The sequence below is a fragment of the Schistocerca nitens genome, chromosome 4, assembly GCF_023898315.1.
Source record: "Schistocerca nitens isolate TAMUIC-IGC-003100 chromosome 4, iqSchNite1.1, whole genome shotgun sequence".
NCBI classification, from domain to species: Eukaryota; Metazoa; Arthropoda; class Insecta; order Orthoptera; family Acrididae; genus Schistocerca; species Schistocerca nitens.
This window is the reverse complement of record NC_064617.1, coordinates 789216189-789231538: the sequence shown is the minus strand read 5'-3', so window position 1 is coordinate 789231538 and position 15350 is coordinate 789216189. Positions and strand designations below refer to the sequence as shown.

Sequence of the window (15350 nt, the reverse complement as noted above, 5' to 3'; positions counted from 1 at the left end):
ACTTCAATGTAAATAGCTTTGTAGTATTCCTTTGGGATTTTGAAAGTGTGCCGTGAGCTGGCTACGTTGAGTTCATACTTCTTTGGTGTACTTCGATTCCGAGGCAGCAAAGGATCAACAATTTGTTAAGGTTTTCTTTTAAACACAATTACCAAAAGTGTTCAAAACTATTATGCCTTCCATTCAATATACAAATCAAGCCCTCATATATTTTTTCCAGATCAGCAACACTTAGATTAGGGCATTGAATTTTTTCATTGAAATCCTCTACTGGGTTCACTGCATGGCAATAAAGACATACAAAAAAAAAAAAAAAAAAAGTCTTGAATTGTAACATTGACTCAAGGTAGCCTGCACATTTGTAACATGACTCTGTTTTGTCCTCGGCAGAAAATGTTTCAAAAAACTCTAGAAGTTCTTCAAAGTTTTTCAATATTCTCAAGATACTAGAAGCTTGCACAGTCTATCAAGTCGGGCAAAGGGGCCATAGACCAGCTTGGTCGTTGGCGCTCTCGCAGCGTATGCTTCTGGAGAGTTACATCCTTTTGTTGGATTCCCTTACGGTGTTTTTTAAGTCCTTGGCTAAAGCCATATCATCCCTCATAGACATAAGATGGTGAAGACTGTCTACAACTGCCAACTCTTAACTGTGAGCAGTGCAGTGCACATAACGTGCTTTTGGTTGTATATCCAAGACTAACATTTTTAGTCCTTTGAACTTACCTCTCATATTCGAGGTACCATCACAACATTGCCCTCTTAAGTTATCCATTGACAAATGAAGACAAGCAAACACATCTTTTAAAATACTAAACGGAGTTTGTGATTCAGTGCTGGGGGTCTCGTATAAGCCAAAAAAGTCTTAGTTGACAATTACGGAATCACTGACAATACAAATACAAAATGACATTTGTTCATGAATTGAAGAATCACTTGTTTCAGCAACCATAATAGAAAAATGTTCAGTCTTCTAGATTGAAGCCAATACCTTTCTCAACACAGACTTGCCTAGTAGATCAATGATCTCCTTTTGAATGTCGTGGGATGTCCACTTATAGCCCAAACACCCTAACCAATCTTTTAAACTCAGGTATGTCATTCTTTCGGAGTTCCATTAAGTGAAAAAAAAATTGAGTTTACATCTTCGTGCCCTCTAATCGCAAGTCCTTGTTGGCATAGAAATTGCACGGTAGTAAAAATTGTCTCAATAGTTAAACAGCCTTTCTTCATATCACTATCTAACTGTTCATTCAATTGGGAGGTCACACCTCAGTTAGTGATAGAATTTAGTTTCAGAACACCTTCTTTATGCGTAAATGTATTTTCATGAAGACGGAATTTTCCCAAAGCATTTTTCCAGTTAGAAAACCCCGTGGAAGTGAATGCGTCTTCTTCTTTTGAAGCAAATTGTAATAGATTTTTAGCATCTGCCTCTTTGCAGGTTTTCCAAAACCTTTTTCAGTAGATGCTTCATATTCTAGCCATGTATATTTGATCAACTAAGACTTCTGAAATGATCTTCCCTTACTGGACTGTCCAGGTTTCAGCTGTGAATGGTTCTTGTTGAAGATGACGAAGCAACTAACGACAAAATAATTGTTGGAGGTTGACTTGCAGTATCATCAACTTTCCAAGCATGCCTTTTTGGTAACAAATTATCCATTGCAAACTTGATTCACAATACACTAAGAGACTAAAGTAAAAGAATAAAATATAGTCATATAAAATAGTCCACTAGACACTAAAGTCAGAACACTAAACACATCTGCAGCATGCACTGAATGAAACTATTCACACTGAACGACTGCAACAGCAGGGTGGGCTTTATATAGTTGTGGCATCATAAAGTCTCGAAGCATCAAGGCGACGTGAGGCAGAGAGTTCCAGGCACTTCTGCTCCAGTCCTTTTTATTTCGCTGCGGCTGCAGCACTGGCCCACTGGCGCCAGACGTTACCTGGAGGTTCACCCACCAGGACAAATTCTAAGTGGGCCCGCAGCACCGTAACACTATCATGATTCACAAGATTCATTTTCAGTTAACCTGCTTACTACTCTGATAATTATTTGTTTTAACTCATTACTGAATGTATTTTAAAAGGTAACTATCATCAAAGAAGGAAAATAAAAAATTCCAACACAATTTTGTGATTTTACAGAGCATAATAAAACTACTAATTTCCTTAAATTACTGGGGGCTCCCCCCCCCCCCCCCAAAAAAAAAATCGAACGAATTTTTGAGGGGCCTTGGGTCCCCTCAGGCCTCATGGAGTTAGTGCCTGTGACATAGGCAATAGAAACGATGGGAAATAAACAGACCGAGTGACTCCACATGGTGCAGTGACGTGTGGTTAGGTGAGTAGATGGTGTGGGTACTGCCCAGCCCTTGGTCCGGTAACAGACGTGAAAAGTTCTGAAATTCTTAAAGACACTTCCTCTTAAGTAAAACTTATGCGATACATGTGGACTCTTTGTAAGAAAGCAAGGTGACTGTTTATCTTAATTTTATTTCAATTGTGTCTTGAAAAAAGCAGTTAAAACTGGGACGATAAATAGAAAGACTACAATGTACCAATAATAAGGTTGTAATGGATGAAGACAAGCACTAAAGAAAGCTGCATGACATTTATGCAGGAAGTATGCCATGTGCATAGATAATTTAGATGAACATCGTTGTAGTGCAGCTGTGACTTTGATGATTTGTCACGTTCACATGGAAGGATCTGCTGACTCTCCAAGGCCAAAAAACATGTGCAATTCATTCTTCCACGAGAGGTTTTAAACACTTAACTGCACAGGTACATGAATCATTAAATGGTGTGAATGCTTTCCATGTGTACTAGTCCCCAGGAACAAGATGTTTAAATGTTTCTTGTGGTAATACTAAAGTGTTTCTAACAACGCAGTATTCATTAATTTATGTAAATTATAGAAACACAAATTTAGTTTGCAGATTTTGCCACTGAAGTTACACTGCTTTCCGTGTAGGCCTAAAGTCAAGATCATTTATTGTGTTGTCAATAAATGCTTTGAGGAAGTTTCCAGTAAACATGCATTGTTCAGGCTTGGAATATGAGAAAAATAATTACAAAACAAATACACATGCTTCAGTCAGAAGAATTTAGTTCTTTGACAAAAAATGCTCCTGTGCATGTTGGCTATCAACATACAGAAATACAGTAACACTGGTGCAGTACGATACTGTAATATTCTAATACAATATTTTATGCTTTGCACCTTAATTAAAATAAAACAGACCAAATATATACTAAAATTTTTGTAGTCACTAACACTTACACGTTTCGACTGAAATTTCTTTCTCTGTAGATAGCGAGAGCTCGTATAGCTTGATGACACTGTTGACTGTGACATCGATGATGCTGACTTAACACTTTTACATGATGAGCTTTTCCTGCTAGAAGTTTCTGATTTCATTTTTATGCCACAGATTAAAGAAGCATCCCTGCAAGAAACAAAACTTGTTCACTTTTTAAAAGGTACAAACCCATATGGTTTTTAAAAATACTGCAATAGATTCAACTGATAACATACTGTAAATCAAAGTCTACTCCTAGTTTGGGCATAGCTTGGTTTTTCTTTGATGTAAATGCAACGCCCATCTTCCTCAGATAGCTAGTCCACAGCTGAAGCACTAGTTCCCTTAATGATGGTTTTGCTCCAAGCTCAATCACTTCATCGACCAAGCCTTTTAAAATCCAGTTATATGCTTCCCACGTTGTCCATTCTCTGTCTACAAAGATAACATGTGAGCATGTGTTTTCTGTTATAACAAGGTAACACGCTATTCAATATTAGAAAATACTAAACGTTATGGAATCCTGAATTAAGATTAGTTCAATCATTGAAATAATACTTGCACACAAATCAACAGCTGGAAGCACATTAGTAAAGAGTTGGACTGATGGAGAAACCGACACACAAATCACTTTCTACTAGTAGTGCAAGGTACACTTTCTTTCGCAGTCTTGCCACAGAACAAAATTCATAAATGATCAGATTGGCTCAAATGGCTCTGAGCACTATGGGACTTAACATCTATGGTCATCAGTCCCCTATAACTTAGAACTACTTAAACCTAACTAACCTAAGGACATCACACAACACCCAGTCATCACGAGGCAGAGAAAATCCCTGACCTCGCCGGGAATCGAACCCAGGAACCCGGGCGTGGGAACATAAATGATCAGCATAAGTACTACACAGACTACCATTTCAACTACTTCCTCCACAACTTTAATAACTGGATGCTCTCATTAGAATGACAGTGTATAAGCTCGGACATTTTCCTTGTCAATCAAGCAAATAATGCTCCCTGAGGATTGTGAAATACATTAGAATTTAAATAGACAGCTGTATTCCAAGTTTTATTTTTATAAATAATGGAAGGAATGAAGGTAACAACTCTCCATATAACTGAGGTGTTGAGCAGTCGATAGGCACATAAACACGGTTGAAAGATACATTGTTGGAGCAAAGGATGGCTGACATCTAGGAGGGAAAGGCAGCAAACACATGAGATAGGAATGCGGCATCGTTGAGCCTACTCAGGTGCCTGCGACAGGATTGGTGCAGTATGTGTAGAATGGGTACATAGGACACATCTTGGGTCTAGGGCTCCCAAAGGAATATTACCAATGTGGCAAGGGATTAGGTGTCAATGTGATGTAAGGACGGACCAGGATATTTTGTAGCTTACCATGTGGATCCCTACATGCTGTATACAATGACATGGAGGAATGGACTACGAGGATAAGAGGAGTAGACTGAACAAGAAAGAGGAGGCTAGGTAAGCTTGAGTCCAGGAGGACCACATGATCAAAGGATGTTTGTCTATGTAACTCCCATCTGGTAGTTCAGAGAAGTTGGTATTAGACATGAGAATCCAGAAGGTAGATGACGTGAAGTATCATTTAAAGTCAACCATGTTGGGCTCACTGTCTTTTCCATCAATGACTGTTCAGCTATGTTCTTGGTCACAGTCTGAAGTGGCCAGTTGATGATCATACCCACATAAAGTCTGTGCAAAACTAACAGCAGAGCTGATTTATGATACTGTGACAGGATTGGAATAGGATACACAGAATGGACACATAGGGCACGTCTTGCATCTAGGTCTTCCAAAGGAATATTACCAATGTGGCAAGAGATTAGGCATTGATGTGATGTAAAGATGGACCAGGATATTTTGTAGCTTGCCACGTGGATCCCCACATACAACATCCCTATGCACCAACATCCCCCATGCCCTTTGACTTCCTTCTATTAACTATATTTCTTATTCATCTAACAAATTGAATTCTTCCCTGTAACTACTTCTCATGCCATGAGCACTCATGTATGCCACCCTGTTTACGGGCCATCTAGAGATAACCTTCCTAACCACACCACAACCTAAATCTCTGCCTGGTTCATGTTTATTATGGTATCTTCATATCTGAGCCCATGGCCAAGACACTCCATCCCCATTCCCCTATACCCTCAATGATTTCTCTTCCATCCGGTTCACCTGGTTCTCGTCAATCAACATGCCATCTTCCTGGATGCTGACCACCTTTCAAATGGCACCATAAAAACTTCTGTCCATAATCAAGCTCACTAACTATCACAGTACCTTCACTTTGATAGCTGCCACCACTTTCATGCAAAGACGTTCTACCTTACAGTCTGAGATTTTCTCTTGCCCAATATGCTGAAGGCCTTACTATCATAAGGTTTTCACAGATACATATTAACTTATAAACCTAGACCCCAAATAAATCTTCCATGTCATGTCTGTGTGCACATACATTCTGTAATAATTAATTCTACAGAAGAGCATTCCCAACAGCTTAGCAATAGTTTCATTCTTGTTTATTTTCCTATCAACCACTCGACACCTCAATTACATCTTAATTCTTTCCATGATTTACAAACTATTGTGAGAATCATTCCCTCATGATTGGAGCGGCAAACATCAACACACACTGATAAAAAGTTGTCAGCTTATTTGTTCAGCAAAGTTGTCAAAAGAGTTTGTTCACTGGCTGCCAGGAATGCTGTGATTAAATTTCTCTTTGTTGCAATGCAATGTTTTATGATGTTTTTCTGACAAAATTGCAGTAGATACCAATCAAGATTTGCTGATACGCCTATGCATAACAATTGTTCTGCTTTGTTTCATTTATACATTTGGATTTTTCAGCTTGTGCTACAGCGACTGAATTTATTCTAAATAAATGTTGTTCACCATGCAGCAGAATTAATATTTTGTATTTGTACCTGGATGAGTTACATACATATTCAGTTCAGAAGGCAATCAAATAGTCCTGTGACAATGGTGACCCTGATGTGATACAGCCAGTGAGAATAAACCACGATATAGTGGAATTAAGATAGATTATTCAAGAGTCAAGAATTTTTAGAGATAACGTACATAGATGGCATACCAAGGCTTGTAGGGTGACTACCCCCCTTTCTGGGCACACGATCCAGCTTTACGGTTCGCTCAAGTCAAGTTAAGTTTTCTCTGGGCTGGAGTAACAGCAGACTCCACGAAATTTGCACAAGTGGTCAGCCAATTAGACCATAATTATGCCATAAAAGTACAAGACATGATGACCACGCCTCTGGAGACAGAATCATACCTGACGCTCAAAACAGAGTTGATCCTCAAAATGTCAGCTTCACAGGAAGAGCAAGTGTGGCAAGTACTTGCACAGAAGATGTCGGGGGCAAAAACCCATCTCAGTACCTCCAGCATCTGTGCAGCAAGGTCAAAATGTGCACCACACTGGATACATTGTTGCACATACTGTGAGCAGCCAGCTGCCAGCCCAAATAAAGGCCATTATTATAGCACCCCAGATGGAGATGTCACTAGACACCATAGCACGCCTGGCAGATAGAATCTAGTAAGCGATTGTGTCATCCTCATACGTTTCAGCAGTGGCGACATGCAGCAGCGCATTGATGGTGATGTGCACAAATTACAACAGATTCCCGAACAATGTTTAAGCACTGAGCAAACAGATTGTGAGCTAGTCTCTGACCGAAACGCTACAGGAAGCTTTTGCAGGAGGTCCAGAAATCACTCCTCCAAGAACTCTCCAGCAGAGGGTGGCACAGCACAGCATGAAATTTATTGGCATCATTGGAAGTTCAGAGGCCAGGTGCAGAAATAAACTTCGCTGTGCACTTTCCCAAATGCAACAACAATCAGAAGTAGGCACACCAAATTGTCAGTCACTGTCCATGCACCTATTCATAACCAACAAGAAGACAGAATGGCAGTGTTTAGTGGAACAGAGATCCGATTTATGTATTTTTCCATGGTACATGTTGCACAGATATTGTCTGAGAACATTGTTCTGCCCTTCTGCTGCAAATTACTTACCCACACAAACCTATGGCACTCAATGCATAGAACTGGTTTTAGAATTAAGCTGTGCCTTCACTTGGAACTTTATCATTGCTGATGTGACAGAAAGCTGACTTTCTAGCACATTATCATCTACTGTTGGACATTGTCTACATATCTCATCAATAGCATCGCTAGCCTATTGGCTGCTGGGTTTTGATGCAGCATGGCAGTGCATGAAATCAAATCTATCCAGTCAACAGGCAGCACATAAGCCAATGTACTGGAGCACCCCCCCCCCCCCCACCACCAAATACACAAGCCAGTAGTCTCTGGTAATTGCCTCTGCACTCAGTGCCAAAAATGTGTGGCAAATGGTGTCCAAGCAGAGATTACAGCACCCTTAATGCTAGATCGATGTCAGATCATTATTCTGTGCTCCAATGTAGAGGTTACAATTACGCATTATGTGGTAAAACTATATCGAGTGTGCTAGACTGTGTCAAGGACTACACACAAATTCATTAGGTTGAAGAGGGCATACCGTACGTGGCTATTACCACACCATTTTGCCTCTTTGATAGTTAGTTCATGACATGCTGCTTATGAAATGCTGCATAGGCGTGGCAGAGGTTTCAAGTCTGTGCTACAAGGTTTGTTGTACTTTTTCACATATCCTGATAACATCCTGGTTTTTTCAGTCATGGCAGAACACCACCAACAGCACTTAGTCATAATCTTTAGGTGCCTGGACAAATGCAGGGTTGTGGTAAAGATTGCCAAGTGTATTCTTTGGCAAGTTGAGACCACCTTTCTAGGCCACTTGATCTCACTAGCAGGATCATTACTGCTTCAGGAAAAAGTAGAAGCAATACTGAAGATTCCACTGCAGGAAACCCCAGATGAACTGCGCTGATTTCTGGGAATTGTTGGTTGGTTTGAAAGGGGGTGGGGGGGGGGGATGGGGTGGGGGGGCGACCAAATTGCGAGGTCATTGGTCCCTTGTTCCTGGTAAAATAATTACACAAGGGAAAGAAGAAAAGAAAGGAGATGTACAGCACAATAACAGGAGAAAGAAAGAACCAGAAGAATGACAGAAGGGCAACTGATACTACTATGGACAAAACAGGAAAAGAAAACCACAGAGAGAAGCAAGAAACAAGTAGAAGGGGTAAAAACAAGAGAGCAGATGACCGTGACTGGCCGACCATGTGAATAAAAAGGAAAAGCCAGCCACTCTGTGACACAATCAAGCATCCACCCTAAAAGGATTAGAGTGGAGAACACAAAGGGACAAAGGGCATGTGCTAAAACTTATATAGAATGATAAAACCTACTGACATGTACAAATGTAATACTAAATTAGCCAGTGAGACATAGTCAGCTAAAATTAATCGCAACAAGTCCGGGGATTGAAGAGTCCGTCGCAGTGCAGCCAAAGGACAGCTCACCAAGATATGGGCCACTGTCAGCCCTGCACCGCACCGACACTGTGGTGGGTCATCACAGCGCAGGAGGTAGCCATGTGTGACCCACGTAAGGCCAACACGGAGCCAGCAGAGAACCACAGAGTCCCTGCGAGAGGCCCACATGTAGTACTGAACGCAGGTCAGTTGCAGAGAAGCCGATCTCCATAAGCGGTTGCCACGTAGCTTATTTGGCCAGCCTGTCGGCAATTTCGTTACCTGGGTTTCCAACACGACCTGGGGTCCATACAAACACCACTGAACGACTAGACTGTTTCAGGGCACAGGTGGACTACTGGATGGTCATTACCAAAGGATGACAAGGGTAGCAGTGGTCGATAGCTTGTAGGCTGTTCAAGGAGTCAGTTCACAGAAGAAACGACCCCCCTGAGCATGAACGGAACTTGGCAGTGAAAACGGTGTAGCCATCGGGCAAGGAATGCTGTTCAATATGTCCTTCTTGGACATACTCGAAGCCGACGTGAGCATCAGCCATTGAGCCATCAGTGTAAACCACTTCGTTGACTCGGTACATGTCAAGAATCGAGAGGAAGAGACAGGGCAGAGCCATGGGGTTAAGTGAGTCCTTAGGGCCATGTGAAAGGTCCAGGCGAAGCTTCAGCCTAGGTGTACACCATGGAGGTGTACATGAATGGACCTCAAGTATAGGTGATAAAGGCAAGGACTCCAGTTCGGAAAGAAGGGATCGGACATGAACTACAATTGGAAGCCTTGACCTGGGCCGCCGATGCAGGAGATGAACCACCATGGGTGGTAAAAGGAGACGGTGATTTGGATGTGCAGGAGAACTGTGAACGTATGCAACATAACTGGTCAGCAGTTGTGCACATCTAACCTGCAATGGAGGGACTCCAGCCTCCGCAAGGATGCTGGTCACCAGATTCGTCCTAAAACCTCCTGTTGATAGGCGAATGCCACAGTGGTGCACTGGGTTGAGTAAACACAATGCTTATGGTGCCGCTGAACCATAAACTATACTCCCACAGTCAAGGCGGGATTGAAGAAGGGGTCTGTAGAGCTGCAGCAGTGTAGAGTGATCTGCACCCCAGTTGGTGGTGGTTAGTGTTTAACGTCCCGTCGACAACGAGGTCATTAGAGATGGAGCGCAAGCCCGGGTTAGGGAAGGATTGGGAAGGAAATCGGCCGTGCCCTTTCAAAGGAACCATCCCGGCATTTGCCTGAAACGATTTAGGGAAATCACGGAAAACCTAAATCAGGATGGCCGGAGACGGGATTGAACCGTCGTCCTCCCGAATGCGAGTCCAGTGTGCTAACCACTGCGCCACCTCGCTCGGTCCCCAGTTGGTGTTGCTCAGGCAGCAGAGGGCATTCAGGTGCTGCAAGCACTTCTGCTTAAGCTAACGAAGGTAAGGAAGCCAAGTCAATTGGGTGTTGAAAACCAGTCCTAAGAATGGATATGGATCATCATTAAGGTAAAGTTCTGATTGTGGATGAACGGTACGACACCGACAGAAGTCCATAACACACGACTTTGCAGGCGAAAACTGGAAACCGTGGCCTACAAGCCCATGAATGAACTTTGTGGATGGCTCCCTGTAGGCACCATTCAGCAACACCAGTACTAGTGGAGCAGTACATAATGCAGAAGTCGTCTGCATACAAAGAAGGTGAGATGGACGGCCCTACAGCTGCAGCTAGACCATTAATGGCTACTGAAAATAGACACTCAATACAAAGCCCTGCAGGACCCCATAATCCTGGATATGGGTGAAACTATTGGAGGCACCAACTTGGACAGGGAAAGTAAGAAGTGACAGGATGTTTTGGTTAAAAATCGGGAGCGAGCCTCCGAGACCCCACTCGTATAATGTGCCAATGATATGATGTCGCCAGGTGGTGTCATACGCTTTTCGTAAATCAAAAAGTCTGGATGACAGACTCGAGGGACACAAGATTATCAGTGGTAGAGGAACCCTGGCGGAAGCCACCCTAACATGGAGCCAGTAGGCCACGTGACTCCAGGACCCGAACCAACCCAACTGCTGACACACAAATACACTCCTGGAAATGGAAAAAAGAACACATTGACACCGGTGTGTCAGACCCACCATACTTGCTCCGGACACTGCGAGAGGGCTGTACAAGCAATGATCACACGCACGGCACAGCGGACACACCAGGAACCGCGGTGTTGGCCGTCGAATGGCGCTAGCTGCGCAGCATTTGTGCACCGCCGCCGTCAGTGTCAGCCAGTTTGCCGTGGCATACGGAGCTCCATCGCAGTCTTTAACACTGGTAGCATGCCGCGACAGTGTGGACGTGAACCGTATGTGCAGTTGACGGACTTTGAGCGAGGGCGTATAGTGGGCATGCGGGAGGCCGGGTGGACGTACCGCCGAATTGCTCAACACGTGGGGTGTGAGGTCTCCACAGTACATCGATGTTGTCGCCAGTGGTCGGCGGAAGGTGCACGTGCCCGTCGACCTGGGACCGGACCGCAGCGACGCACGGATGCACGCCAAGACCTTAGGATCCTACGCAGTGCCGTAGGGGACCGCACCGCCACTTCCCAGCAAATTAGGGACACTGTTGCTCCTGGGGTATCGGCGAGGACCATTCGCAATGAAGCTGGGCTACGGTCCCGCACACCGTTAGGCCGTCTTCCGCTCACGCCCCAACATCGTGCAGCCCGCCTCCAGTGGTGTCGCGACAGGCGTGAATGGAGGGACGAATGGAGACGTGTCGTCTTCAGCGATGAGAGTCGCTTCTGCCTTGGTGCCAATGATGGTCGTATGCGTGTTTGGCGCCGTGCAGGTGAGCGCCACAATCAGGACTGCATACGACCGAGGCACACAGGGCCAACACCCGGCATCATGGTGTGGGGAGCGATCTCCTACACTGGCCGTACACCACTGGTGATCGTCGAGGGGACACTGAATAGTGCACGGTACATCCAAACCGTCATCGAACCCATCGTTCTACCATTCCTAGACCGGCAAGGGAACTTGCTGTTCCAACAGGACAATGCACGTCCGCATGTATCCCGAGCCACCCAATGTGCTCTAGAAGGTGTAAGTCAACTACCCTGGCCAGCAAGAACTCCGGATCTGTCCCCCATTGAGCATGTTTGGGACTGGATGAAGCGTCGTCTCACGCGGTCTGCACGTCCAGCACGAACGCTGGTCCAACTGAGGCGCCAGGTGGAAATGGCATGGCAAGCCGTTCCACAGGACTACATCCAGCATCTCTACGATCGTCTCCATGGGAGAATAGCAGCCTGCATTGCTGCGAAAGGTGGATATACACTGTACTAGTGCCAACATTGTGCATGCTCTGTTGCCTGTGTCTATGTGCCTGTGGTTCTGTCAGTGTGATCATGTGATGTATCTGACCCCAGGAATGTGTCAATAAAGTTTCCCTTTCCTGGGACAATGAATTCACGGTGTTCTTATTTCAATTTCCAGGAGTGTATGTTCCAGCAGCTTACAGAGAATGCTGGTGAGGCTAATGGGCTGATAGCTATCCACATCAAACAGGTTTTTACCAGGTTTGAGCACCGGAATAATGGTGCTCTCCCGCCATTGCGATGGAAAGACGCAATCACACCAGATCCGGTCGAAGATGATGGGGAGATGTCACTTGTAGTCAGATGAGAAATGTTTGATCATCTGACTGTGGATCTGATCTGGCCCAGGAGCTGTGACGGGGGAATGTGCAATGGGACTGAGGAGCTCCCACTCTGTAAATGGGGCGTTACAGGATTCACTGTGGTGTGTAGTGAATGAGAGGACTGTGTCTTCCAGCTACCGTTTGAGGGTGCGAAAGGCTGGGGGGTAATTCTCCGATGCAGAGGCTCGAGCGTAGTGTTCAGCAAAGTGCTCAGCAATCACATTTGCATCGGCAGATAACACGCCATTTATGTTAACAGCGGGAACACCTGATGGAGTCTGGTACCCGAAAAAATGTTTTATCTTTGCCCAAATTTGGGGAGGTGACATATGGCACTCGATGGTCGAGACATATCTCTCCCAACACTCCTGCTTCCGTCCTCTGATAAGATGGTGAACATGGGCACAGAGTCGTTTAAAGCCTATGACGTGCTCCAAGGAAAGGTGCCGCTTATGCCGCTGTAGAGCTCGCTGGAGCTTCTTAATTGCTTCAGCGACCCCCAGCGACCACCAAGGGACTGTCTTACACCGCGGGCGCACTAAAGAGCAAGGGATCGTCTTTTCTGACACAGAAATGGTTGCTGCAGTCACCTGCTCAACCATCACATTGAAGTTACCATGTGGGGGAGATTCAATGGTGACAGCAGAGGTAAAAGTTTCCCAGTCTGCCTTGTTTAAAGTCCATCTGGGCAGGCATCCCTGGGCCTGACGCCAGGGCAATGACAGGAAGATGGGGAAGTGGCTACTAGCACATAGGTTGTCATGTGCTCTCCAGTGGATAGACGGGAGAAGTCCTGGACAGCAAATTGATAAGTCAATGGCTGAGTAACTACTATGAAACGTATGGCAGTCCCAGTATTTAAGAGGCAGAGGTCGAACTGAGACAGTAAAGTTTCAACATCTCTGCCTCGGCCAGTAATCACGGTGCCACCACACAAGGGGTTATGGATGTTAAAATCTCCCAAAAGTAGGAAAGGTTTAGGGAGTTGATCAGTCAGTGCAATTAATACATTCAGGGATACTGCACCATCTGGAAGAAGATATATGTTACAGACAGTTATTTCCTGTGTCATCCTTATTCTGAGAGCCACAGCTTCAAGAGGGGTTTGAAGGGGGCACAGTTTCACAACAGACTGATTTTAGGACATAAATGCAAACTCCACCTGACACTTATTATAGTCGCTACGGTTCCAGTAGTATCCCTCATAGTCACGGATGGCAGGGGTCCGCATTGCCGGGAACCAGGTTTCCTGGAGGGCAATGCAGAAAACAGATGTAAGCTTAACAGTTGCCATATCTCAGCCAGGCGGTGGAAAAAACTGCCGCAATTACACTTGAGGATGACATCTTCGTGAGACTGGGAAGATACGGAACATTCAATGAGGTAGTTTATGCCTCAGGGTCACCTGTCGCCACCAACTTTTTGCCTGAGCAGTCTATATCCATTGTGTCTGAGGATTCGGCAAGATCTAGGTCCTTTGCGGACGCCAGAATCTCCATCCCACACAGATGCGGAGCTTGTAGGTAGCAGTGGTGTGGGTGCCACTGCAATTCCCTTGGTCTTGGGGACCTTCATTTTGAATTTCTCTCGCAGTTCCTTGGGTTCCCCTGGCTGGGAGAACTTCACTGATTCAGTCTCTGGGACTGAGGATGAGCGTGAAGCCCTACGACCAGCTGCTTTTGGGCTCTTCAGCCACTGGCGGGTGTAATCTTTCCCACTACCAGAAACCTGGGAAGGGAGTGACCCAAGGGACCCCTTCCTAGCGAGAGGTGCCAAAGAATACTTACGCTCCCCTGGCTCAAAAGTGGAGACTGATATCCCCAATGGTTGGGGGGTGTTACTCCCGAAGTAGGAGGTGCAGGAGCAACATGGAGGGAAGTGCCCCCCAGCATCAAGGGGGCAGGTGTAGTCTTCTGGTTCTGAGAGGCAACAGGAATGCGAGGAACTGACGAGGTGAAAACTGTTCTCATAGTGGCGGCGTAAGAGGACATCACAGCCACAAGATGTAGGCGCTCAAAATTTCCTCTTAGCCTCAGTGTAGGTGTCAGTCAGTCCAGGGTCTTATATTCCATGATTTTCCTCTCTTTCTGCAAAATCCTGCAGTCTGGCGAGCAAGGTGAATGATGCTCACTGCAGCTGATGCAGATGGGAGGCAGGGCACATGGAATATTGGGATGTGATGGACATCCACAATCTCAAAATGTGACTCTGGAAGTACAGCGGGAAGACATATGGCCCAACTTCCAGCACTTAAAGCACCGCATTGGGGGAGGGATATACGGCTTGACGTTACAGCGGTAGACCCTTGAAGGCAAAGATGAAGGCACCAGTGGCAAACTGATTATCCTTCGTACCTCAATGGATGCACCGGATAAAATGAACACCTTGCCGCTCTAAATTGGCATGCAGCTCATCGTCAGACTGCAAAATAAGATCCCTGTGAAATATAATACCCTGGCCCATATTTAAGCTCTTATGGGGCGTGATGGTAACAGAAACATCCCCTAACTTGTCACAAGCGGGTAATGCCTGTGACTGGGCAGAGGATGTTGTTTTTATCAAGACCAACCCAGAGCACATTTTGGACAAGCCCTCCACCTCCCTAAACTTGTCCTCCAAATACTCCACAAAAAACTGAGGCTTCATGGACATGGAAGATTCCACATCAACTCTCATACATACGAGGTACCTGGGCAAATAAGCTTCACTGCCATCCTTAGCCTGGTGTTACTCCCATGGTGTGGCCAGGGAGGGGAACAATTTGGGGTCATATTTCTTAACACTGAAGTTAGACTTTGCCACTTAAGAGACTGCTGGCGGCGGACCACGAGCAAGAGATGACGTACTATGCTTCTTGGCATGTCATCCACCCTGATGC

The 15350-nt window shown here is 45.1% G+C and overlaps 1 protein-coding gene across 3 annotated transcripts in view; it reads right to left on the bottom strand.

Annotated features, from left to right (window-relative positions):
• Positions 1 to 15350, bottom strand: part of LOC126253173 (TATA box-binding protein-associated factor RNA polymerase I subunit B) — a 341351-nt gene that overhangs the window by 281224 nt on the left and 44777 nt on the right. For all 3 annotated transcript variants that reach the window (XM_049954330.1, XM_049954331.1, XM_049954332.1), the window contains 2 exons: positions 3551 to 3749; positions 3296 to 3461 (listed from right to left, as the gene is read on the bottom strand). In XM_049954330.1, the coding sequence (XP_049810287.1) occupies positions 3296 to 3461; positions 3551 to 3749 (365 nt within the window). The remainder of the gene's footprint in view (positions 1 to 3295; positions 3462 to 3550; positions 3750 to 15350) is intronic.